Here is a 25,107-nt window from a genome sequence, read left to right on the forward strand (position 1 = left end):
TAGTTCCAACTGAAATTAAATTAATGGCTGACAAAAAAGTTGTTCCCTTGTACCTCAAGTTACTTGAGTCAGGTTCTGAGAAAAAGAGAGACATACGTTTAGTTGTTGTTGGGAAAAAAGGTGCTGGAAAGACCTCGTTTGTTAAAAGATTGTTCTCTGAAGAGATTACTGATGTAACTAGTACAAATGGAATAGAAATCCACAGAATAAAATGCAAAACCATGTCAGATGACGGCATATGGGATAAATTTGATGGTATGATGTTTAAACTCAAATATAAATTCTCTTTTTTTAAACTTGTAAACATAGTATTATAACTATTTTGGTTTCTTGATAACTAAGACTTTTTCTCAACAACGTTTTGCACCTGGGAGCCTCTTGTTAAGTGCTTTGTTAGAAATAAAAAGAGAACTGACACTGCAAAACTACCAATGCTCACCAGTTACAATAAAGACATTAAAAAGGGCCAACATGAACAAAATCAAAAGTCCAACTAAAAAGGGAAATCATCAGATGATTCTTTCTTGGTGTTATTGCCCTGAAATGACATATTGTAAACGTAATGTAGCAAGTTCGGATATTTAAAAAAAGGATATCTGCTTACAAGTCATAACTAAAAGGCCAGCATTTTGACATTTGTGTTTTTACTTATTAATCATGCAAGACTTCTGCAAATGTATATTGAAACAATAATAAACATTATTTTTTTAGACTTTTTACTATATCGTATGTCTTATTTATATCTCACATTTGGGTATCATGTCGATTTTGCTATGTTATATCTACGATTCAGTAAATATCCTCCAGTCTAAAATATCTATTCTATAAACAAAAATTGTTTTAGTGTTTCTCTTGTAATTCCAATGTACGTTTTCGTAGAATATAAACCAAATCTGAACGCTCTCGGTCAATTAAGCTGAAATAGATTTGGATATTTATACCGCTTACAAACATGGCGATATTGATTTAGAAATAAGGAGTTGATGTGTGTTATGTTGTGATTATTAATGCAATATTGTTGTTGTTATAATTGAGGGTAATCGATATCATCATCAACAGCTGTTTTACATTTTTTATTTTAGCAAATCATTGATAATAAGGAATGCGTAGATCATGCATAGAGTTTTATTTTTGTTCACAAAATCTTTTAACAAATATAAAAACACTAATAAGAATTTTGATTATTCATCATTAGTATATTTGTAGAATCATTAATTTGAGTAGAGTAACAAAGTGTATTTGTTCAACTGGTTATTGTCATATGTTTTTTTTCTTTTACTAGATATTAATAACATATCTTCTCATGTTATTTATATTGTTTAATTTAATCATGATAGGAAACAATGAAGAATTAGAAATTTATGAACGACTGTTGAAACCATACAAAAAAACAGAAGAAGAAGAAGCACACAAAATGTTTGAGAATAACACTCTAACAGCATTGTCAAACAGACATGTGGATGAACCAAAGAAACCAGAGATATCATCAAAGGAACCTGAAATGATAGAACCTAAAATAGCAGCTGAATCTACAACAAAAAATCCAGAATCCATCAGATCAGATTCTAAATCTCCGGAAACTACACAGCAACATCAATCAGAAGAACGAGCAGAAAGAGATATTAATGCCATGCTTCAATCTAATGTTAATTTACATGACAAAGAGGAGTACGCCACATTACTATTATGGGATTTTGCCGGAGATGAAGAATTTTATCACACACATCAAACCTTTTTAACCCCAGATGCAATTTATCTTGTTGTAACAAATCTAAGTGAAGCCGACGACACACAAGCACAAGGTAGTATTTCATATAGATCGTTAAGTAAGTAATACAATTATATTTGATACTTTTCTTCAAATTTAGAATGTTTAATTCATACCAGCTGGGAAATTGATGTCTTAAGTTATATACACCCTTATCATACACAGAAGGTAGGAGCAAGCAAATAATGTTTTTCATGCAAATGTATTATGCAAAAGAAAGAAAAGCTTAAAAATCAATGACTATTTTGTATCTGTATATGTCAAATTCAAATCAAAATGAAAAATGTGTTTTGTCTAAATATGAATAGACCAAGGATTTTAAAATACAATGTTTTAATAAACACTACTAGTTAAAACTCTTGTGAATAAATGGCATATGAACTAATATTTAGACTATATGATATTTTTTGGAAAGGTAATGTTTTATGACATGTACTGTTACATGCATGCTGCACTGTTTTAAAAATATGCACTTCTATTTTGTTCAAATCTATTTTTCCCTAAACATCCACATTTTGAGAAACCGTGTACAAAACAAATGAAAGACAGTTTAACTGCTTGTCTTAATAATAATCAATTGTCAATAGATTCAGCTGACGGACTAAAGAAAAGGGAATTCACGGCCCTGAACTTATTTTTACTGCATGACCCTAGCTTATTACCATGTTTTGTGGTTAGACAGTTACTTTTCCCTGACTTTCAACTGGACAACTGCAATTATAATTCTTGAGTTACTCTTTTCATAATCAACAACTAAGATAGGAAAAATGACATAGGATTCAATGTTTATTTGTATAAACTGTATTAATCCGCATTAAAGGGGCACTAGCTACGCGATAGATACAAAATTTAAAAAAAGACGGTTCTTTTTATAAATCATATAAATAATTATTCGTTTTAAGCAGCCAATGTGGACCAATGTTGCCACAATGAGATACGAAATGTCGATGATGAATATTCACTTGTAACATGTGCAAGTGAATTATAGTTATCAAAGGTACCAGGATTATAATTTAGTACGCCAGACGCGCGTTTCGTCTACATAGGACTCATCAGTGACGCTCATGTCAAAATATTTATAAAGCCAAACAAGTACAAAGTTAATAATTCGAACTTATTTTTAAACAATCAAAAACGATGATTAACATAGATATGCAACGTTTAATATGAAATTAAAAACACCTGGAAAAATCCAATTGCACGAGTTCACTCTTTATTTATATTTATATTTATGTTTATAACGCTGATATGACCGTCGGCAGTGTTCAAAGTCATGTTATATTAATTTTATATGGTGTCTAGACTAAAATACAAACGAAAAGATTATATATATTATCAAGCCCATGTCCTGTTAAATGTTAAGTTTATACTTTTTTATAATTTGGATACACATTTTAGTATGTGATGAATCAACTATAAGAATTTAACCATGAATTTAACATCCAGTGATCTTTAAACACACGATTGGCTTTATTTTTCCCTCAATGAATTGAAAAGCGTTTGCAAGTTCATTTTCAATTACCGTGTTCATCTTAACAGGAGACAAATTACTTTTGACGGAACCTCTTCGGTTATGGCCAATTTTCATCCACATAAAGGTTGTACAGTAGAACACAACGTTACATCACAAGCAGTTAATGACATAAATCAATCATAAAAAGTTTTTCGATTCAGTTGGTTGGAGCTCAGAAATGTCCATCTGTTAATCATCAATTGTTTCGTTTTTTATGTCATGTTTGCTTAATCTGACAAATGCTCTCCACTGTCAAAATTCTCCGAATTTAATCAGTCTAAGTTATTTCAGACATTTTGTAAAATCCCTTTTAGTCTCTCAAAAGCTAGGACTAGGGAAAAATTGCATGTCTCATGGTCTTAAATTTTGTTTTGTAGTTGTATTATATCATGTATATGCTACGAATCGTGTGGCTAAAATTGGCAAAATTATTTGTTTTATTGTACATATTTTTTTAATCATGCAAAGTGTTAGTTGCTATATCTCAAAGTTGTAAATGAATATAATTGGATATCTGCATGTCAAAGGTCAAAGAAACTGTTACTGAAATTAAATAAGCAGGACACATGGATCTGCTTTTGTGTTTGTGGTTTTTTTACTTAAGATAGATAAATGGTATACCGCCATCTTGGATTGCACAATCACAGTACAAAATCGTTCTAGTTATTTGACCAAATCTGCAAATTTGGAGACAGATTTGCATTTTAATAATTAGACTGTTCATTTATATAATGGAAACTCGGTGATTTATTGTTTTATTCAAAATCTTTAAACAAATATCATTTATTTTTGTTTAAAAACTCATTTTTTCAAATAATCTATTAAAGGGGAGATAACTATTTCAGTAAAAAAGTTATACTGAACTAATATGAAATTTTTTTCTATTTACTTGTAGCAAGAAAAAGGGTTTGATGACACCATTTTTTATTTTTATTTTTCTTAAAACCTATCTCCTCACAATTTATTTCAAAATTCTATCACATTTTTTTTTTTGCATTTAAATGTGTTTCTTCATGAAGAGTCTTACCAAATTCAGGCAATTTACAACGACTCATAGCATAAACAAATAGCACGGTGACCCATACTTTTTACTATATTTTTGAAATAAGCATAATAAAATCTTCATTTCGGCAAATTATAAGAAAATTCTGTCTCAAAAGGTATATACTTATAATCTACCTTAAAGCATCTATATAACTCCAAATGTAAAAGTCCCCGCAATAACTCACATAATGTGAAAAAAATTAGTCTTTTTTTAAAATCCTGAACCAGCCTCTGAAAAAATATTGAAGACATCGAATATTGGTAAACCTAATAATTCATGTGTTCCTGTTTTGTATCAAAAGCATGATTTCAATAAAAGCAAGCATTCATTGCAATGGATATACTGTAAGTTTGTTCTCTTGTTATTTGGTTTGACGTTTTCATTTGATTTATTTGAGATAATCAGTACTGATTTTAACTAAACGCCTGATTGTTGTTGTTTTTTTGTTTGTTTTTTTGCTCATCTATTCACACATTTGATTTGAATCTGATTTAAATCCCAAAGAAAATAATTACAGCAACCACATGTTATATACTCTTTGACGTCACACCATTTGATTTGATTGCTCTTGTTAATCTTATACGTTGTCGCCACAATCCAGAGCTGAATTTCTGACATTTTATACACTGCTAGAACTTTAACAGTTCATATTTACAACATGTTGTATGCTTAGTTGGCTTATGTGAATACGATATCCATCATTTTAAAAGTTTGCCTCATCTTTTAAAGGAAGACATTCTGAGTGTGTTTAAAATCTGTTACTTATAACATTACGCATAATTGGGAAACAAGTCTTCTTTTTGTATACATGTTGTCAGCGGACATTTTATAACTTTAATAATCTAATCACAATTGTAAAATCAGAGTACAATTGCTTTGTAGATTTATTCCGCTTATGGATGGACTCAATACATTGCTACTGCAGAATGGAAAGGCGGAAACATACATCTGATGACATCAATATATTGCATAGTGATCTTGATCCACCAGTAGTTATTGTTGGCACTTGGAAAGATGCTTTGATCTCACAGTCAGGAGAGGTATAGAACGTGTACATATTTTCAAAGATTAACATGATTTCTTACTTTTATATTGTCTACTGTTTGGTAACAAGTGGAATTCAAAACGACTTTCACTTAAGCCTGTTACAATATCAAACATTGACAAAGCATTCCAAAGTTGGGAATCCTTACAGCCACCTTAATAAGGAAAGTTGAGTGCTGTTAACTATCACATGATACAATAATAATATTTTGAAATAGTAGAAGAATAGAATATTATGTGTTTGATGTTTTTCAAAATTTGCAAAAACAAGTGCATTATGTTGTTTTTTTTCTATCTTTTTTTAGATTAAAGAAGCGTGTAAAAAAAGCCTTTTAACGTTTACTGAAACCATAACAGAAGATGAGCGCATACATATATGGGGTGACGTTTTCATTTCGAATACAGAAGACGACAGCAGTGTATTCCTGAAAATACGACAAGATATCTTAAAGTTAGCCAGAACATTAAAAAATTGGAATAAAGATTATCCTTTAAAATTTATTCAGCTGGAAAAAATTCTTCATGAAAAGAAGAAAGATAATCCGATTATTGCTTTTGATGAACTCAAGCTAATCAGTACTGATACACCAAAGCCATTGGATGATGAGGAACTAATATTATACTTGAAATATCATCATGAAATTAGAGCTTTAGTATACTTTGAGGATCTCCCAGATTATATCATTTTAGATACCCAATGGTTGTCTGATGCTTTTAAATGTATAGTTACAGCAAAGACATTTCGTGATGTTAGCATCAAGAACCAGACACGATGGGCGGAATATCACTGCAGAGGGAAATTACACTGGGAGGTTCTAGAAGATATATTACAAAAAGGACAAACGATATTGCACCAACACAAGGACCATATCCTGAATGTTATGGAGAAATTTGACATCTTAATTCATCCAAATATATCAGAGAGGCATCCTCTGGGTTTAAAAACTTGCTATTATGTACCCTGTATGATCAAAGAAGAACCAGAGTGTGACATTTATGAAATGTTTCATGTTACAACAGAGACCTGCAAAAAATCATCATGGTTATGTTTTAAATTTAGGTTTCTTCCACCACATCTAAAAAACCATTTAACTGCTTCATTAAGCCGAAAGTATGACATAGCAGAAGTTGGTATCGTTAAACAGAAGAAAAAGCAAATTGCACTTTTCAGAAGCACTGTGGTTTTTGAGTTACAGAAGAACAAAATGAGAAAATTGCTTGTTATGAGATGTCAAAATATCATTCAAATTCAGGTTTTAGAATTTGGAAAAGAAGTTAAAGCAGGATTGTATAGTTATGTTGCTGACTATGTGACGGATGAAATTAACAAGATTATTAGTTTGAGATTCAAGATGTCAAATGTAATGTTTGAGAAAAAATTGGAATGTGGCTTTACAGAGCCAGAGTTTGTGACAGGATCCAATGACTTTAGTGAGGAGAAACTTGCAGAATATTACTGTGACACATGTAAAGCAGCACACAAGTTCAATGATGAATGGTCAGAAGTACAAAATACAGAACTATGCGTAAGTGATATATTCTAATATCATGAATTGCAAAAATATTATAAAAGAAGATGTGGTATGATTGCCAATGAGACAACTCTAACTCTCCGCAATGTTCATTTCCTGGTTATTTTCTCCATGGCGATTCTTAGTATCTATGCAAATTCAGCAATGTATCAATTTATCAACAGTTTATATGCTCAATCGTTTTCAATAATAATTGAATGCGACAGTCCATTATATTGATATCGATGAGTTAGCAAAACCAAAAGACATAATAGGTTAAAATGTCAAAAACCGGTGTAAAGCAGTCAACATTGTGTTATTATCTTGATCATTTAAAACAATTTTGTGACAAAGAAAAACATAATGACATGAGGACACTCTATTAAAAAAATCAAATTAGTACTTGAACAACAAGAATACTAAAAATGACTAATACTAAAAATCATTAATTCATTTAATACAAGGTTTCATACCAATTACAGCTCAAACTTGCTGGAATGAAGTTTCCATATTTGCTTTAACTGTCCAGAACTCGATTTCTGTGGTAGTATCAATTTTTGCCCGCAGAGTATATTATTGTGTTTGTGCAATGGAATTGTCTGGGTTTTTTTTTTTACTTCTTGTCCCCTTGACATCTTCTTCTTCGTGTTCTTTTCAAAAAGTATATACATAAAAAGGAATAAACGAAAGCCCCTAAAACATGATATACATGTAGTACAGCACACCACACCAACCAGCATAACATCACTCATTAAGAAAAGGCCACACAATCGAAGACAAACACCTCTTAAAGGATGCATGGCAAAATACCTTTACATATAAGCAGCAAAGTATTATTATAAAACATGAACATATTTTTACTTAGAATGATAAACAGTTTTGATGGCCCTGTTGTGTGCAACGGGAGCATTACATACTACTTTTGACTACCCTTCCGTTCGTTTTTTTTTTTGTCCTTCTGTCCATCCGATCATGTTCGTTTTTTTTTTTTAGTTTCGGCACTTTTTAACTAAAACAGGGGTCACATGTCGCACCGTATCTCAAAAGTGATTTTTGATTATTGCTTAAAACTTTACACACTTCTTAGTCATAATAATCTTAAGATCTGTATACTTTTTGGTGATGATTCAAGATTTCATTTTTGAGTTATTGAGTATTTTGTAAAAAAGGGGGAGGGTTTTTCCACATGTCGGAACGTATCTCAATAACGATTTTTGATTATTGCTGAAAACTTTACTCACTTCTTAGTTATATTAATCCTAAGATCTGTATACTTTTTGGTGATGATTCAAAATTTCATTTTTGAGTTATTGAGTATTTCGTAAAAAAGGGGGAAGGTTTTTTTACATGTCGCGCCGTATCTCAAAAACGATTTATGATTATTGCTTAAGACTTTACCCACTTCTTTGTTACATTAATCTAAAGATCTGTATACTTTTTGGTTTTGATTCAAAATTTTATTTTAGTGATTTTTGGTTTTTTGTAAAAAAAAAAAAGAGGGGGGTTTCACATGTCCCGCCGTATCTCAAAAACAATATATGGTAATTGCTTAAAACTTTCTCAAAAACTATTAATGATTATTGCATAAAACTTCCACACAAGACAACGGGCGTATCATGCGCTCATGGCGCAGCTGTTTATTCTTTTATTTATTATTTAAGATGTCCGAGAGTACCGAAGATGATCCAGATTCTAATCCTTATAAAGAAGGAACCAAGGAGAATACAACCACAAAGGTAAGGAGCATATATACATGTTTGTAGATATAGGAAGATATGGTAAGAGAGCCAATGAGACAACTCTCCATCCATCTCCAAATAACAATAAATAAAAGTAATCCATTATAGGTCAAGGTACGGCCTTTGTTCACACCGAACAACAAGTTAGAAAAGGCCCCAAAAATTACTAGTGTACAACCATTCAAACGGGAAAACCAACGGTCTAATCTAAATTAAAAAAAAAGAGAAACGAGAAACACGTATTAATTACATAAACAAAGGACAACTACTTTACATCAGATTGGTCTACATTATCTGTATATGTTGATTGGATAAATCATTTTAGATTCATCAAAAGTATGATAAAAAGTTGAAAACGTGAACAGATCCTCATTTTGCGAATTTATAGTTGTTTTTTTTTTATTTTAATGTTTGTCTGTTTTGATTTGTTACTTAAACGTTGATGTGGAATGTCAACACTATAAATGTCGCGGCGGACTATCAACAGTTTGGTGATACGTGCAAAGAATAAAACACTTACCATACCAACACATATATTGTCTCTGCTAACAACTTACAGATTCCTTCTGTTTTTATGTTTTACCTGTATTTGTAAAATGGATTTTATAAATGAATTTGTCAGATTTGAACATCAGAAATAGGTCTAAGTTATAAACTGTTACACTATAAAAACCCGATTTTTTTTTATTTGAGACTCTTGGAAAGTGATTTGAAAATAACAATCAGTCATTTTAAATTCTGACAATTGTTTACCACTGCTGGTGAAATAGTTTATTGGAAAATATTAACAAAGACAAACAGTGTTACTATCTATTGTTCTAAACATACAATTATTGTTGCTGCTTCCAACATTTAAAAGAAGAAACAAAAAGGATAATCGTGGGAAAAAAAGAAATAAAGAGATACACATCTCTTTAGTAACATGTATAAGTACTGTTATGACTTTTGATTTTGGTTTAACATTTCGATAAGACAAATAATTTATTAAATATCCCAAATTAATGTGTTGCCGCATATAAAAGAGGGACGAAAGATATCAGAAGGACAGCCAAACTCATAAATTGAAAATAAACTGACAACACCATGGCTAAAAATGAAAAAGACAAGCAGACAAACAAACTCTTGAACTGAATTTTAATGTGCGTATTGTTATGCGTTTATTTTTCTACAATGGCTTGAGGTATAGGGGGAGGGTAGAGATCTCAGAAACATGTTTAACCCCGCCGCAATTTTGCGCCTGTCCCAAGTCAGGAGCCTCTGGCCTTTGTTAGTCTTGTATGATTTTTAATTTTAGTTTCTTGTGTTTAATTCGGAGTTTAGTATGACGTCCATTATCACTGTACTAGTATACAAATTTTTAAGGGGCCAGCTGAAGGAAGACTACGGGTGCGGGAGTTTCTCGCTACATCGAAGACCCATTGGTGGCCTTCGGCTGTTGTCTGCTCTATGGTCGGGTTGTTGTCGATGATTTGACACATTCCCCATTTCCTTTCTCAATTTCAAACAATAGTTCACATGACACAACATAGAAAAATAAAGAATAAGCACAGGGGTGATCACATGTGCTCTGAAAAGGTAAACAGATCCTGATCCAAGTATGACACCCGTCATGTGGCTAATGTTAAAACAAATCCGGTAAATAGTATAAATGACGAGAGATAATGTCATTGACGAACTTATTCATATTTTACCATTTTTAATAGCAGTTTAAATTTACAAGATTCGAATTCTTTTATTCGACTATTTGTATTGAAAAGATAAAAACCTATACATTTATTTTGTTTATAAACTGTAAAATTCGGAATTAATTGCGAGGATTTTATTGATGTAAAAAATATAAATGCACCCTGCCAAGTATAATAAGAACGCGTAGTTGATATTTTATACCTACAGTTTACCGTGTGTAGATTTTCCTAAAATCATTCAAAATAAAACTCGCAATAATATATGCACGCAATGATTTCTAAATTTACAGTATCTAACTGAATGTTTTTGTACGCCCCACTTGAGGGTAATATGTTTTTCGGTTTGTGCGTCAGTTCGTTTGTCCGATTCGTTCCTCCATCCGCCCAACCATTTGGAACAAAATGTTCTTTCCAATGAAACTATACTCAAGAAATTGGAACAAGAGATGAATCATCATATCTAGACAAATGTGGTCGACTGTTTAACAGATTTGTATTGTAATTTGTACAATAATGTGTACCATTCTACACAGCACACATGCATTTCGTTTTAATATCCTAACAAATTAATTGTATCTCTGGAAACAACCTGGTGGACATTGTTTCGTAGGAACTAAAATTATACCCGATTGTTCTCCATCACTATTAAATGTTGCACACATGTTTTGGTGTAGCTTAATTTTGATATGAAATATGATAATGCATTAATTCTCAGTTATCTCTGGTTTCTCAAGCTCCTAGAAATGAAAACAATAATCTCATCAGGTTGACAATTCATATTACATCCACATTGATAGACAAATTTGACAAATTGTAGGTGCGTGTCAGTGTCAAAACTGATTTGAGATTATCAACAAATGTATCATGGTCCTCAAGAACAGACAGCTTGAAAGAGGTCTGTATTTCATAACTATTCTATTTTGCACATCTGAATATTATCAACTGCTTAATAGTAAAAAAAAAGTTATTCTTGAAACACTAGCCAAGTGGTTTTAGATTGTGCTGGCCGACAAAACATCCAACAATGTGGTGGTAGTATGACGTAAATACTTCACGAAAGTTCATTTCAAGGAAATTATTTATTCATTTTAATGCAGGTCAGTACGCTCTATAGGAAAGTCATATGGTATACAAATACCTCATAACAGCTTAACGCCGATTCTGAACATTTGGAGGTTTCCGGTATTAAGTTAGTGTTCCACAGCTAATTAATCTTTTAGTGCTTTTAACTAGTTCCTTAACTTCTATCAAAAACTTATCTTAACAATTACTATATAATATTGCAAAAACACATTTGAAAATATTTGACTTTTTTTGGGAGTTAAAAAAAAAATGTTTAGATGTTTCAGATAAATAACGCGCTTTTGGTGGTCCTTTTGATTCTGCTGACATTTTTGAATTTCTATTCTTTAAGGTGTCAGACCACCAATTACTTTTTCCAAATTGGAATTTGTAGAAGTAGTCCTCCTCTGACACAAAATAGTGCTTTTGATGTCAATTTGTCTACTTAAACTAACCAACACATTTGCAGAAATGAAACTTTTCGTGCAAGAGAAATATATTAAGACCATTTTGATCCAAAATTCACTTGTCTATGAGTTTGCATTAAAAATTCAGGATTAATGCGCTCCATAGTATTCTAATTAGGAATATCTAGAGAACCAGGGATTATTGTTGGTGTACCTCTGTTTGAAGGTCATTTTTTTCTTTTCTTAGAAGGCTTTAAAGGTATGTTAAAAAGTAGCACGTAGATAGCTTTTACAGGTACAATTCAGCATATACCTGGTTTTTATGAAGTTAAACTGAAGGTAAACTGTTGAGAAAGCTGTGAAAATTGCAAAATTTGTTGAACAGATAGGGATTTTTAAATTGTTTTTCCCTCACCTTTATACCAAACATCCACACAATTTTAATAAACTTTTTTTTTGCTTTTTAGTTAAGTTGTCGTTTATAAATCATTTAAAGCCGTCTTCTCTAATAAGGAAGGCAAATCTGACAGATATACTTGCCGGATATATGATGAGATGATTAAAGCAGTTAAGTTTCTACTTGAAAAAACATTGTGTATGTTTCGCCAATTTAATGTATATGGACAGATTGACGTTTCTTTGGCACCTGACGACATCTATATAACAACTCGTTTGGTATTCCTATGTATGAAGTGACGTATTGGATTTGAATGAAAGTAATTATTAAGTCATGGATGTTGTTACCACAAATAACTTAGCTTCTTTTCTAAATTATTACAAAGATACGAAGATTTGGTTTGTACGTTTGGCTGTACGGGAATTTACATCCTAATTTTTACGGAGATGATTTTTACCGAGCTAAGAACTTCAGATACGACCAGGAAAAACATTGCAATACTTTAAATAAACTTATTCTAAAAGGTTATCATTTCAACACTGTAGTTAGATTTTATATTAATTCATGTAATTGGTTTTATTGATTTTTTTTAACTGTAAATAAACCCAAACTAATGTCATTATTAAATACATATACATATGTATATTCCTCGTTCTACAATCTGTCATTGCAAAAGGTCATATTTGTCACTGACTGGTAATGTTTTCTTTAAAAAATAGAGACAAAAGATATCAGAGGGCAGTCAAACTGCGTCCATACTACGACCATTCCGAGTTTTATTTGGAATTTTGGATCCTCAATGCTCTTCAACTTTGTACTTGTTTGGCTTTATAAATATTTTGATATGAGCGTCACTGATGAGTCTTATGTAGGCGAAACGCGCGTCTGGCGTACTAAATTATAATCCTGGTACCTTTGATAACTATTTAGTCATGGACATTGCCCTAGTCACTTTTCTATCTCTACATGTCCATCAATCTTAATTAACTCAACTGAACTTTGATAAAATAAAAGTTGCATGATTCAAAATTTTGTTGAAGTCTCACTAAAACATCTTTTTTACAATGTACCAATTTAGCTAATGCATACATTCGTTGATCATAGGTTTCGAGATTATAGAACATTTTGAAAATGATATGTGTGTTCCTTAGCGAATCCTTCTATAGTCCAGTGGTTGTACTAAGACAAAGCCTTCATTTTTTGTTACTTCCGGTTTGAAAAATGCTACTTCCGATTATATTTGAATATTTACTTGACACTGATTCCAAAAATATCTGGTTCTATATACTTTTATATTAATAAAGTACAAAAACATAGCTACTTCCGGTTTACAAAAGGTCACTTCCGGTTGTTTTTTTTCAAGGTTAAATGGTTTGATACCTTTTTCTAAAAGTTGTATATATTTATCATGTATACATATAGAATAAAATCAAAGGTCAAAATCTAGAACGTCAAATTAAGCTATGACCTTGAGATCAATTTCAAGGTCATAAACCAAGGACCTCAAATCAAAAGACCATAGGCCTTAATTATATTTAGTAAATGAGTTATATCACCAAACGCGTATTTTTACATACAAGAGGGGAGAAAACTCCCTTTTACATTCAACGTACGCTTGCAATCAAAATTTACATCTTACGACATGTCGCAACTAACAATTTAGTAAAAATAATTTGTTGATATCTTATACAGTCTTTGGATATAAGTGAAAATAAGCCAAATTCAAATATCAGAATATGACCTTGACCTTTGACCTTGACCTAATTTTCATTTTTTGGGACCAAGGACCTCAAATCAAAAGATCCTAGGTCTCTATCACTTATGATTTATAAGATAGAAATTCATATCACTTATATCAGATGCATAAGGGGAAATAACTCTCATATGGAGCGGTCATATCGCTTCGGTCAAAATAGGACAAATCATGCGAAGGATATAACGAGCAATTTTGTAAAATAAATTTGTTATAATCTTTTACGGTTGCGAAGGAGATGCGCTAACAAGGAAAACAGTGTTTGGGGAGATAACTCCTACAAAGAAAAGTATTCGTTTACGCAGGGTAAATTTCAAAAGCGCATAAACTGTTCTATATCATATACAAAATATCTAAGCGACATATTGCGAAACAAATGTTTATCGCAAGAACAAAATTAGGCGGAAGAAAAAAAAAAAAAATTAAAAACCAATTGTTCAGAGAACAATTGAAGGTCTTTCCACCAAAACAATGTATTTTAATATGAAAGGTGTAAAAATAGGTTTAAAATGTCATTTCAATCGTCAAATGATAGCTTATTGTACGCTGATTCCAAAAATATATGGTTTCTAAACAATATTTTTTTAGATAAGAGAGATAATTTCTTACTTCCGGTTTGAAAAACTCTATTTCCGATAATATTTGACTATTTACTTGACACTGATTCCAAAAATATCTTGTTTTTTATACTTTTATGTAATAAAGTACAATAAATAGCTACTTCCGGTTTACACAAGGTCACTTCCGGTTGTTTTTTTAAGTTTAAATGGTTTGATACCGTTTGTCAAAAAGTCTCATGACTTTATTATGTATACAGATGGGGTAAAAGCAAAGGTCAAAATCTAGAACGTCAAATTAAGCTATGACCTTGTGATCAATTTCAAGGTCATTAACCAAGAACCTCAAATCAAAAGACCATAGGTCTTAATTATGTTTAGTTAATGAGTTATATCACCATACGCGTATTTTTAAATACCAAAGGGGAGAAAACTCCCTTTCACATTCAACGTACCCTTGCAATCAAAATTTACGTGTTACGACATGTCACAACAAACGATTTAGAAAAAATAATTTGTCGATATCTTAAACGTTTTTTGGAAATGAGTGGAAATGAGCCATATTCAAAAATTAGAATATGACCTTGACCTTTGACCTTGACCTAATTTTCATTTTTTTGGACCAAGGACCTCAAATCAAAAGATCCTAGGTCTCTATCAATTATGGTTTACCAGTTAGAAATGCAATTCACTTATATCAAATGAATAAGGGGAAATAACTCTCGTATGGAGCATTCATATCACTTCGGTCAAAATAGGACAAATCTTGCAAAGGATATAACGAGCAATTTTGTAAAATAAATTTGTCATAATATTTTACGTTTGCGAAGGAGTTGCGCTCACAAGGAAAACAGTGTTTGGGGAGATTACTCCTACAAAGAAAAGTTTTCGGTTACGCAGGGTAAATTTCAAAAGCGCATCAATTGTTCGATATCATATACCAAATATCTAAGCGACATATTGCAAAACAAATGTTTATCGCAAGAACAAAATTAGGCGGAAGAAAAAAAAAAAAAATTCAGAGAACAATTGAAGGTCTTTCCATCCTTTTTGATATGAAAAGTTGTGAAATTAAGTTTAAAATGTCATTTCAATTGTCAAATGATAGCTCCTAGTAAGCTGATTCCAAAAATATATTGTTTCCATACATTTTTTTTTAAATAAGGGAGATAATTTGTTACTTCCGGTTTGAAAAAATGTTACTTCCGATTATATTTAAATATTTACTTGAAACCGATTCCAAAAATATCTGGTTCTATATACTTTTATCTTAATAAAGTACAAAAAATAGCTACTTCCGGTTTACAAAAGGTCACTTCCGGTTGTTTTTTTTCAAGGTTAAATGGATTGATACCTTTTTCTAAAAGTTGTATATCTTTATCATGTATACATATAGAATAAAAGCAAAGGTCAAAATATAGAACGTCAAATTAAGCTATGACCTTGAGATCAATTTCAAGGTCATAAACCAAGGACCTCAAATCAAAAGACCATAGGTCTTAATTATATTTAGTTAATGAGTTATATCACCAAACGCGTATTTTTTAATACAAGAGGGGAGAAAACTCCCTTTCACATTCAACGTACGCTTGCAATCAAAATTTACATCTTACGACATGTCGCAACTAACAATTTAGTAAAAATAATTTGTTGATATCTTATACAGTCTTTGGATATAAGTGAAAATAAGCCAAATTCAAATATTAAAATATGACCTTGACCTTTGACCTTGACCTAATTTTCATTTTTTGGGACCAAGGACCTCAAATCAAAAGATCCTAGGTCTCTATCACTTATGGTTTATAAGATAGAAATTCATATCACTTATATCAGATGCATAAGGGGAAATAACTCTCATATGGAGCGGTCATATCGCTTCGGTCAAAATAGGACAAATCATGCGAAGGATATAACGAGCAATTTTGTAAAATAAATTTGTCATAATCTTTTACGGTTGCGTAGGAGATGCGCTAACAAGGAAAACAGTGTTTGGGGAGATAACTCCTACAAAGAAAAGTATTTGTTTACGCAGGGTAAATTTCAAAAGCGCATAAACTGTTCGATATCATATACAAAATATCTAAGCGACATATTGCGAAACAAATGTTTATCGCAAGAACAAAATTAGGCGGAAGAAAAAAAAAAAAAAAATAATCAGAAGAAAAACAATAGGTCTTTCCACAGAAAAGTGGAAAGACCTAATTATGTTTTACATTAGAGCTATTCTACCTATACTTTTTTCTTTTTTTTTCTTCAGTTGACCAAGGAAGAGAAAAATTTCACAAGGATGGGGTTGATTGTGCTGAATATTCTTGCTGATGTTTTATATGATCTATTGAGACCAGATAAACCTCATCTGCCTCCCAGGTGTGAATGCGATATAACTTACTTGTACCGTGATCTACGGAAACTTAATAAAAATATTCCAAGTAATAAATGGGGTGGGGATTGGTATGATATTCATATTACAGACATATCTATTGGAGATGATATTGAACGCATTCGGCATATGAGAAATGAACTGCAGCACTCTAAGACATTTAATCTTCATGATAAACGTTTTACGGAGTTGTGTAATATTATAGTTGATCTTTTGAAAAGGCTTCAGCAACATAATAAACCTTCCAGATTGTATACAGATCACCTAAATGACATTTTGGCTAAGACCATTTCCGCGGAGGATGTGACATTAGTTGAAAATGAAACAGATGCTAGATTAGGTAAATGCATTAAACTTCTTTTATCTGTTATTCGTAGGTTTAGTTCATCTAGATCATACGATCAGTTTTTGAGATTGTACAAATGCTTTGTCTCAATTGTCAATGTGTTGTTTTCAGAAATCACTGGACAAATTGGTATGAAAAGCAAGCAGGGTCAAAATTCTAAATTCGTAAATTGTCAATTTGTTACTCTAGTTTGTAACTGGGTAATTTCAAATTGCTTGATTTGTAAATCGTCAATTTGTAACTTGTAACAGTGTAATTTATACATTTGAGATATGTACATTTGTTATTCTTGAATTCGTGATTTGTTAATTCATCATTTGTGTATTGATCATTAGGTGCTACATTTGTAATATGTTTACTTGTAAATTGTAAATTGCCAATTGTACAGTTGTATTTTGTATTTTGTAGATTTCAATTAGCATCTTTGTTTTTATGTTATTTGTAAAAGCATATACTACTTGTAAATCGAAACTTTTCTAAGGCGATGATTGCGAAATGGATGATTTTTTCATTCGACATTTGTACATTTTTTATGCTACATTTTGTATTATGAAAACACATGGCACCGTTGTCGGACACCCGGTTTATTTCGGGAATTTACTTGTTCCGAAGTATAGATAACGTGGATGACAAAAGGTGAATTATTTTACAAAAAGTCAAATCACAAAAATACTGAACTCAGAGGAAAATATAATCGAAAAGTCCATAATCAGTGTATCCAATATATTAAAGTATACACACCTTTTATGCTCTGTGTACTAGTATGTTTGACCAAATCAAGAGGAACCCTATTACTGTTCTTTATTAGTAGAAAGAGTGATCAGAAAGAAATGGGATAAAGGGAACACCTTAATTTGGGGATGGAAATCTTGCAATCTTTTCGTGTATAACTGACCCAAATGCACTCGTCAAGTCATACCCTGTTTTTTACAAATAATATTGGAAAACATAACCTGTTCTAGACAGTCTCATAAAGAGTTAACACTATTCTAGAAAATTTCATTAAATGTTAAGAGGGGCAAAAGGAGGTTTTTCGAGACGTTCGAATTGGGCCTTTATTGCCATGGCAATTCATGATTTGTCCTTATCATAATTCAGGAATTAATGATTCAAGTTTCGGGACTCCGTCCCGGAAAGTTATGTTTTTTAGGGAATTCCGTAGGCAGTGTATTATTTTTAAGGAATCAAGGATGAAAACCCTCCTACCACCCTCTCTTAATCCTGTATAGACTAGCTTCGAAAATATATGACTTTTACTTATTTTGTTTACCTTATTGAAATTGTTAAACTAAAGTTAATTAAACAAAATTAATGAATACTTGTATCTATTTCCTGTATTCAAAATAAACTATGGTTTTGACGCAATCAACAAAACATTGTATAAAATATCCAAGTATACAAACAATCACAGCCTTAAGTGGTCGTATTCCCTTTGGATGGGATGTAGAGGTGAATTGGGTACTTCCTATAATCCTAGTGGTATCAGTGAGCGGCAAAACATGGTCGATTTTGCATATCCTGCTTATGAATAAAACAGCTTAAATGCTTCAAAACACAATTGAGTTTGGATACAGGAAATAGATACAAGTATTGTTTAACTAACGTTATTGAAATTGTATTAACAGGATACAATTGAGTAAATGTTATATATTTCTAAGCTAGTCTAGAACAGGATTTACAGAAGGTGGTAAAAGGAAAATCTCCTGGATTCCTATGAAATTATACACTGCATCCTGTCAAAAACATAACCTCCCGGGTCCCGAAAAATTAAATCATTGATTACTGAATCCTGATTGGGGTAAATCCTGAATTCCTATGAAAATAAATGTCCAATTCCGACGTCCCAAGAAAGTTCCTGCCGCCCCTCTTTATATTTTTTTAGCCTATCTGGATCAGGGATTAAACATTTTGAGCCTGTCTAGAAAAATGTTTACATTTTCGGAGCCTGTCTAGAACAAGGTTTACATTTTATGAGCTTGTCTATAGCATGGTATGTTTTCCCAGTATTTTCTGTAAAGAACATAGTATGATTTGGCAAGTGCATTCGACACAGTTATACCCAAAAGGATGGCAATTAACCCCTTCCCTAAACCAAACCATGTTCTTTTCCCCTTTTTCCTACCAATAGTCACTATTTCCACTAATAAAGAACATTGTTTGTGTTCTTAGTTTTGGTCAAACATATCAATTTGTACAAAATGATAACTTGTACACAACATATGCATCGTTTGAGCAATGCTAATACGATAGCACTGGCTACTACATACATAGAACATGTAGAAAGAAGAAAACAAATAATTGTGATCCACCATGATTTATAGTCAACTGACCCTCAGTGTAAATTTCTAGACATTAAAAACCAGGACGAAGATTAAACTAGTCTTAAGCTAAACAGAATGTGAAATAAAATATTTAAAAACATTGGAACAAAAGCAAGAGCACTACAAACTAGTGTTACGCAAAATTAGGGGTGATTTGGTGTGTTCCAGTAGGACACTTCTGTGTTTATGAATTTGCGATTTAATTTTTTATCAAGTTTCTCATGCATCACCAGTCATTTTATTCAGGCTAAATAAAAGTATCATTCGCTAATATCACAATCGAAGAACATAGGACAGGGTCGTACGTATTTATTACAGTTGTAAAGTAGATATCCATGAACAATAACTTATATAATATTATCATTGCAGTGATGGTCTAATATATTTTCAGAAATAGCTTTGGAAGTCGAAATTGAACAGCCACCGTATGTTCCACCACGCAAGAAAAGGAAGTCATGATCTTCATAATTTGTATACATGTACTTTAAACCTTAAGGGGGCTCGCGGGTCTAAATCAAATTTTTTATTTAATATAGGATTTCTCTATGTTTTTCTATAAATGAACTTTATCTTATACTTAATAGAAAAATGAAAGAAAAAATGGGGTCACCGTTCATTTACGTTCACAATCTGTCTTCGAAAGAAGCATACATTTTTGTTAATGTCCTTTTTTCTGTTGAACTCATAGGAGAAATAGCGGTAATATCGAAATAAAAAAAGAACTAAATTACACAAATCGCTTAAATTTTACAATTATTTAGTTTATGTACAGCTTATTCGAAAACAACAATAAAAAATATAGGTCACCGATGAGTTAAAAAAGATATTTCAATTTTAATGCCAAAAATTGGCATTTCTGCACCAAAGGGAGATAATTTGGAGCTTTTTCAATATCTACATTTTAAAAGTCACCTGGGGCCAACACGAATTGAATTTTTGGAATTATTTTTGCATCATATGATAAAGTAACAACTACTCAAGGTAATAAATAAAATTTGTAATGAAAAATTAATGTTTAATTTTTTTTTGGAAAATCTTCTACCCGCAAGCCTCCTTAAATTATATATGTACTGAATGTAGAATAAATACTTCAAATAGACACAGATTTACAGAGGATACAAACTGTAATGCGCCAATAAAACCAAATATGCTGCTGTTTAAATACCACGGCTATGCTAAAATAGTGAACACATAATAAGTCTTTAACTGGACTCTAGTATCAAGTATTTGTGAAGATATTGATCAGGATTTGAGATATGGAGATAACTGTTGAGATATTGCTCTTAAGTCGTGGTGACTATGTATATTTGATATAGGGTGTCCTTCAAAATATAGAGTTAGCAACCATACATGGTTATTTACCATATAGGGTTAGTAAGGAGTTACTTCCCTTTCAAAACAAACACTATATACAAACAGAGGAAAATGAACCAAACTACTGAACAAAAGGCGTTTTACTCTTGACAGGTGCATACACATGCAGCGGGTATGGATAGTTTTGTTCAACCGGCAATCGATGTTGCATTTGAAGGCAACACTCCTCCCTCGTCAGGTTTTTATTCTAACAACGAAAATCAGCATGATTTTGTTAAGAATCACTTGACTTAAATTAGAAATCTGTGTTAATACTCGAAACATTTTTTAAGGGTCGCCATTTGACGTTGACTAAAACACTCTAGCAATCGCTTTTTAGGTTTCACGGTAGTCCTTGCATTCCAGAATTAAGGTTGCTCTTTTGTGTACCCTTTTTTATCCACCTGCACACTATTTTTAGGAAGTTCGCTACTCAATAGGCTTTTCATAAAATTAGAATATATTGATAGGGGTTAATTAAAGGAACCAAAAGAGCGAAAAAAAAATATATTGGTCAATGTGCTTAATTGTTTTCGAGATTTTAACCATTGAAATTTTGGCGGGAAATTATTCTCATTCGACTTTTATAGCTTTATCATTGGCAAGTTTAAGTTTTTGATATGGCTTATTATAGTAAATGTACATGATTTATAAAAAGAAAAATGAGGTTTTAATGGGCAAATTTTCTTAAGGCATTTAAACCAATAAAACAAGAGGATTCCGAAAATCTGAAAAAAATCCAAAACATGACAAGCCAACTTCTTTAAATAAGTCATTGTATCTGACCAGTGTGATTGGACAAAAAATGCTGTATCAACTGAACATGCTTTCCAAACTGAAGGATAAATCAGGTGTTAGAAATAATTTTACATTCAGGTGTTTTCAGGTCAAAACACTTTACCATGATATAAAAGGATGTATTTTAAATAACGGGTGGATTTCTGAAACCTTCGGGATTCAACGGGGAATTCGACAAGGATGCCCTTTAAGCGCGTTATTGTTTGTTTTATCAGTTGAAATACTGGCTTGTAGGATAAGGGATAATAATGATCTGAAAGGGATACAAATAAAAATTGATAAAAATACTCACAGCCTAAAAATCTCACAGCTAGCAGACGATACAACTCTCTTTCTAAGATCTAAAAATGAAATAAAAAATGCACTTAATTTAATAGAAACTTTTGGATCTTTTTCAGGGCTTAAACTTAATAGAAATAAAACAGAAGGTATATGGTTAGGTAAACTAAAACACTGCAAAGACAAATTTGAAAGTATCAATTGGAAAGATACGGTGAAAAGTCTTGACATTTATTTTGGCCTGAACAAAAAAGAATGTGAAACAATAAATATAGAAAGACAGTTTGAAAAATCAGAAAGGATACTAAATGATTGGAAGAAAAGAAAATTGAGTATGATAGGAAAAATAACTATAATTAAAACACTAGTTATTCCCAATATAACATACGTTGCTTCATTGATAAATCTAAGCAGTGAAATTATTAGTCAATTTAAAAAAATCTTATTTAATTTTTTATGGGAGGGTGGTAGCGAGAAAGTTAAACGCTCAGTGTTAAGAAAAGATTATATTGAAGGGAGATTAAAAATGACAGATATTGACGCATACATTGAGGCTATTAAAATAAATTGGGTTAAAAGATTAACTGATGAAACTTGTGCTAACTGGAAAATCATACCTACTTTTTATTTTAGAGAGTTTGGGGAAAATAATTTAATATTTAAAATGAATCTTAATACTCATAAGTCACTAGAAAACCTTAAAAACTTACCTACATTTTACTTTGAAATTTTGAAATGATGGATTAAAAATGGAGGTGGAAAGACGAAAGTACCTGATAATTATAGAGATATAAGAAAGCAAGTTATTTGGGGAAACCAATATATAAAAACAGGTGGTAAAAGTTTATATTATAGGAATTGGGTAAAGGAAAACATAATTTTTGTAAATGATGTAATTGATGATAAAGGAGAAATTTCTCATAAAATATTAGATAAACTTAAAAAGAAACAAAATTGGATTTCCGAAATATGTTCCCTTCGGAAAGCTTTACCCAAAAGTTGGATCCAAAAATTAAAGAGCAATATATCAAAACATACTAAAATCAACATTACACAAGACATTAAAATGTTAAGTAATGGATTGTATTACGATCTAGACAAAATTAAGTTTAAAGAAATTTATAATATTATTATCAGGTCAAATAAAGAGCTTCCAGTAGGTTTTTGCTCATGGAAAAACCAACTATCAGGTGAAAATGTTATATATTTCATTAAGAAAAATTTATCTTTCACCTTTCTTTTTTTAAAAGATAATAGATTAAAAATGTTTAGATGGAAATTACTGCATAATATTTTAGCTATTAACCATAATTTGTATCGCTGGAAGGTAGTTAATAGTGAAAACTGTGAACTATGTTCTAAATCTGATAGCTATAATCATTTTTTCTTTGAATGCACATGGGTAAAAAATTATTGGACATTTCTACACAAAATATTTATGTATCTTAATATTGGGCAACATGTTTTTTGTCTACAAAATCTTGTAGTAGGGTACAAAATTGAAGATGTGGATTATCATGTACTTAATCATATTATAACAATTGTTTGCTTTGTGATTTATAAATGTTTTTATTTATCCGAAAAGAGAACCAAATATGTGAATATGATGTCAGTCCTAAAAAACGAAATTGATACACAAATTTTATATCATCCGGAAAATTCCTTTTTGAGAAAATTTCAAAGAAAAATTTTAGAAAATTGATTCTTTGGCTGTCATATTTATAGTTGATTGACCTACATTTTTGAGAATCACAAAAATGTCATTGAAATAAAAAGAAGACAAATTTCTAACGAAATTGCTTTTTACTTTTTTTGTTTGATTATCATATATAGTATATCATTCAATGTTTAGCGTACTTGAAAGATAAGACACTATCTAAAAACTACCATAATTCAATTATACTGACCTCTTAATCCGATCGAAACCATGCTCTTTCACTTTCGATTAATCCAAAACTAAAAGCTAAACAAAAGACGGTCAAAGTTCCGTTTTTTCTTTTCATTGTGAAGTAAAGTACATGTTGTAGACAGCTATTACTCTGTTAATTGTAACTAACACGCAATACTACATGTATGTAAAATTATAAAAAGTTTACCAATAAAATCCCCTGGTTTTATTGGTAATTAACCATACAGGGCAGAACCTTAATGCCATTGTTGTAACATTAAGGAGATTTGTTAACAACTATTATAGTAAAATAAAGTATCTGAAGTTGTAAAAAAAAAAAAAAAAAAAAAGAAAATTATTTTTTGAGACTTTTTTTAATTTTGTATTCACTGCATGATAAAAGATCTAAAAGCACTAGTAGCCTTAGGTTTTTAAAGATAGCAAAAAAAGTAAAAGGTCATGATAAATATTCAAATTCATTTCTGAAATTATTTTAGTTAACAGTGTATGTAGAATTTTGGGCAGCGTTAGAAAGTGGTGAAAATTCTAAAAAGGCTATCATTATTCCGGCGCGGGACGTTTGCGCTTTTTCTTAGTACATTTGCGCTTTTATTTTTGGACACATGCGCTTCAAATCATAGGACAGTTGCGCTTTTGCAATATTTGGTTTTTAGGACTATCCACCTCTTTTGTCCGGGCTTGGGACCGGCATGTTTGACCTGGCAGAGTTAAAAGTTTAAAAATCATTGCATTACAGATTTATTAGCACATTGGTATATGTTGAAAAAGTTTAAATACAGCTAAAACTAGTAAAGAAAACATTCTAAAGACATGAAAACACGTACAGTCATCAGAGGTCAGTTTTCGCTTCATATCTGAAGCCCAAGGACTGAAAAAAAATAGCTCTTATTATCTGTTCTGACTGGTATTTCGCATATATTTCAAATAAATAATAAATAAGTTTCTAAATCTGGGGTGCCTGTTCATCAATATAACAAATCTTAATGCAATTCAACGACTGTTGTCAAATGATACTCTTCAAAAAGATAAAAAAAAAAATAGCAGAATGAGTGAGTAGAACTGTTCAGTAAAATGGGCATGGAAGGATTCTGCACCATTTGTCGTAATAATGACAAATATATAAGTAAAATTTATCTACGTAATATTACTTCTCATTAAAATTACAGGTGGACAACTATAGGTAAAAAGCGCAAATGTCCGGTCAATTTAATACAGGTGATTCAAAATTTAAAGCGCAAAT

The 25,107-nt window shown here is 31.3% G+C and overlaps 2 protein-coding genes across 4 annotated transcripts in view; both read left to right on the forward strand.

Annotated features, from left to right (window-relative positions):
* LOC139499637 (uncharacterized) lies at positions 1–23,633 on the forward strand. Its single transcript, XM_071288385.1, has 8 exons — positions 1–255; positions 1,338–1,802; positions 5,209–5,366; positions 5,676–6,896; positions 8,543–8,617; positions 11,123–11,200; positions 16,739–17,201; positions 19,920–23,633. The coding sequence occupies exons 1-8, from the start codon at positions 24–26 to the stop codon at positions 19,985–19,987; spliced, it is 2,760 nt and encodes a 919-aa protein (XP_071144486.1). The 5' UTR covers positions 1–23; the 3' UTR covers positions 19,988–23,633.
* Positions 1–25,107, forward strand: part of LOC139499653 (double-strand-break repair protein rad21 homolog) — a 127,973-nt gene that overhangs the window by 22,400 nt on the left and 80,466 nt on the right. The gene's annotated exons all lie outside the window — the stretch shown is intronic.

The sequence above is a fragment of the Mytilus edulis genome, chromosome 12 (assembly GCF_963676685.1).
Source record: "Mytilus edulis chromosome 12, xbMytEdul2.2, whole genome shotgun sequence".
NCBI classification, from domain to species: domain Eukaryota; kingdom Metazoa; phylum Mollusca; class Bivalvia; order Mytilida; family Mytilidae; genus Mytilus; species Mytilus edulis.

Coding starts and splice junctions, on each gene's coding strand:
- LOC139499637 (XM_071288385.1), top strand. CDS start 24: ATGGCTGACAAAAAAGTTGTTCCCTTGTACCTCAAGTTACTTGAGTCA. Junction 1,803..5,208: donor CGACGACACACAAGCACAAG/GTAGTATTTCAT, acceptor ATTGCTTTGTAG/ATTTATTCCGCTTATGGATG. Junction 8,618..11,122: donor AGGAGAATACAACCACAAAG/GTAAGGAGCATA, acceptor GACAAATTGTAG/GTGCGTGTCAGTGTCAAAAC.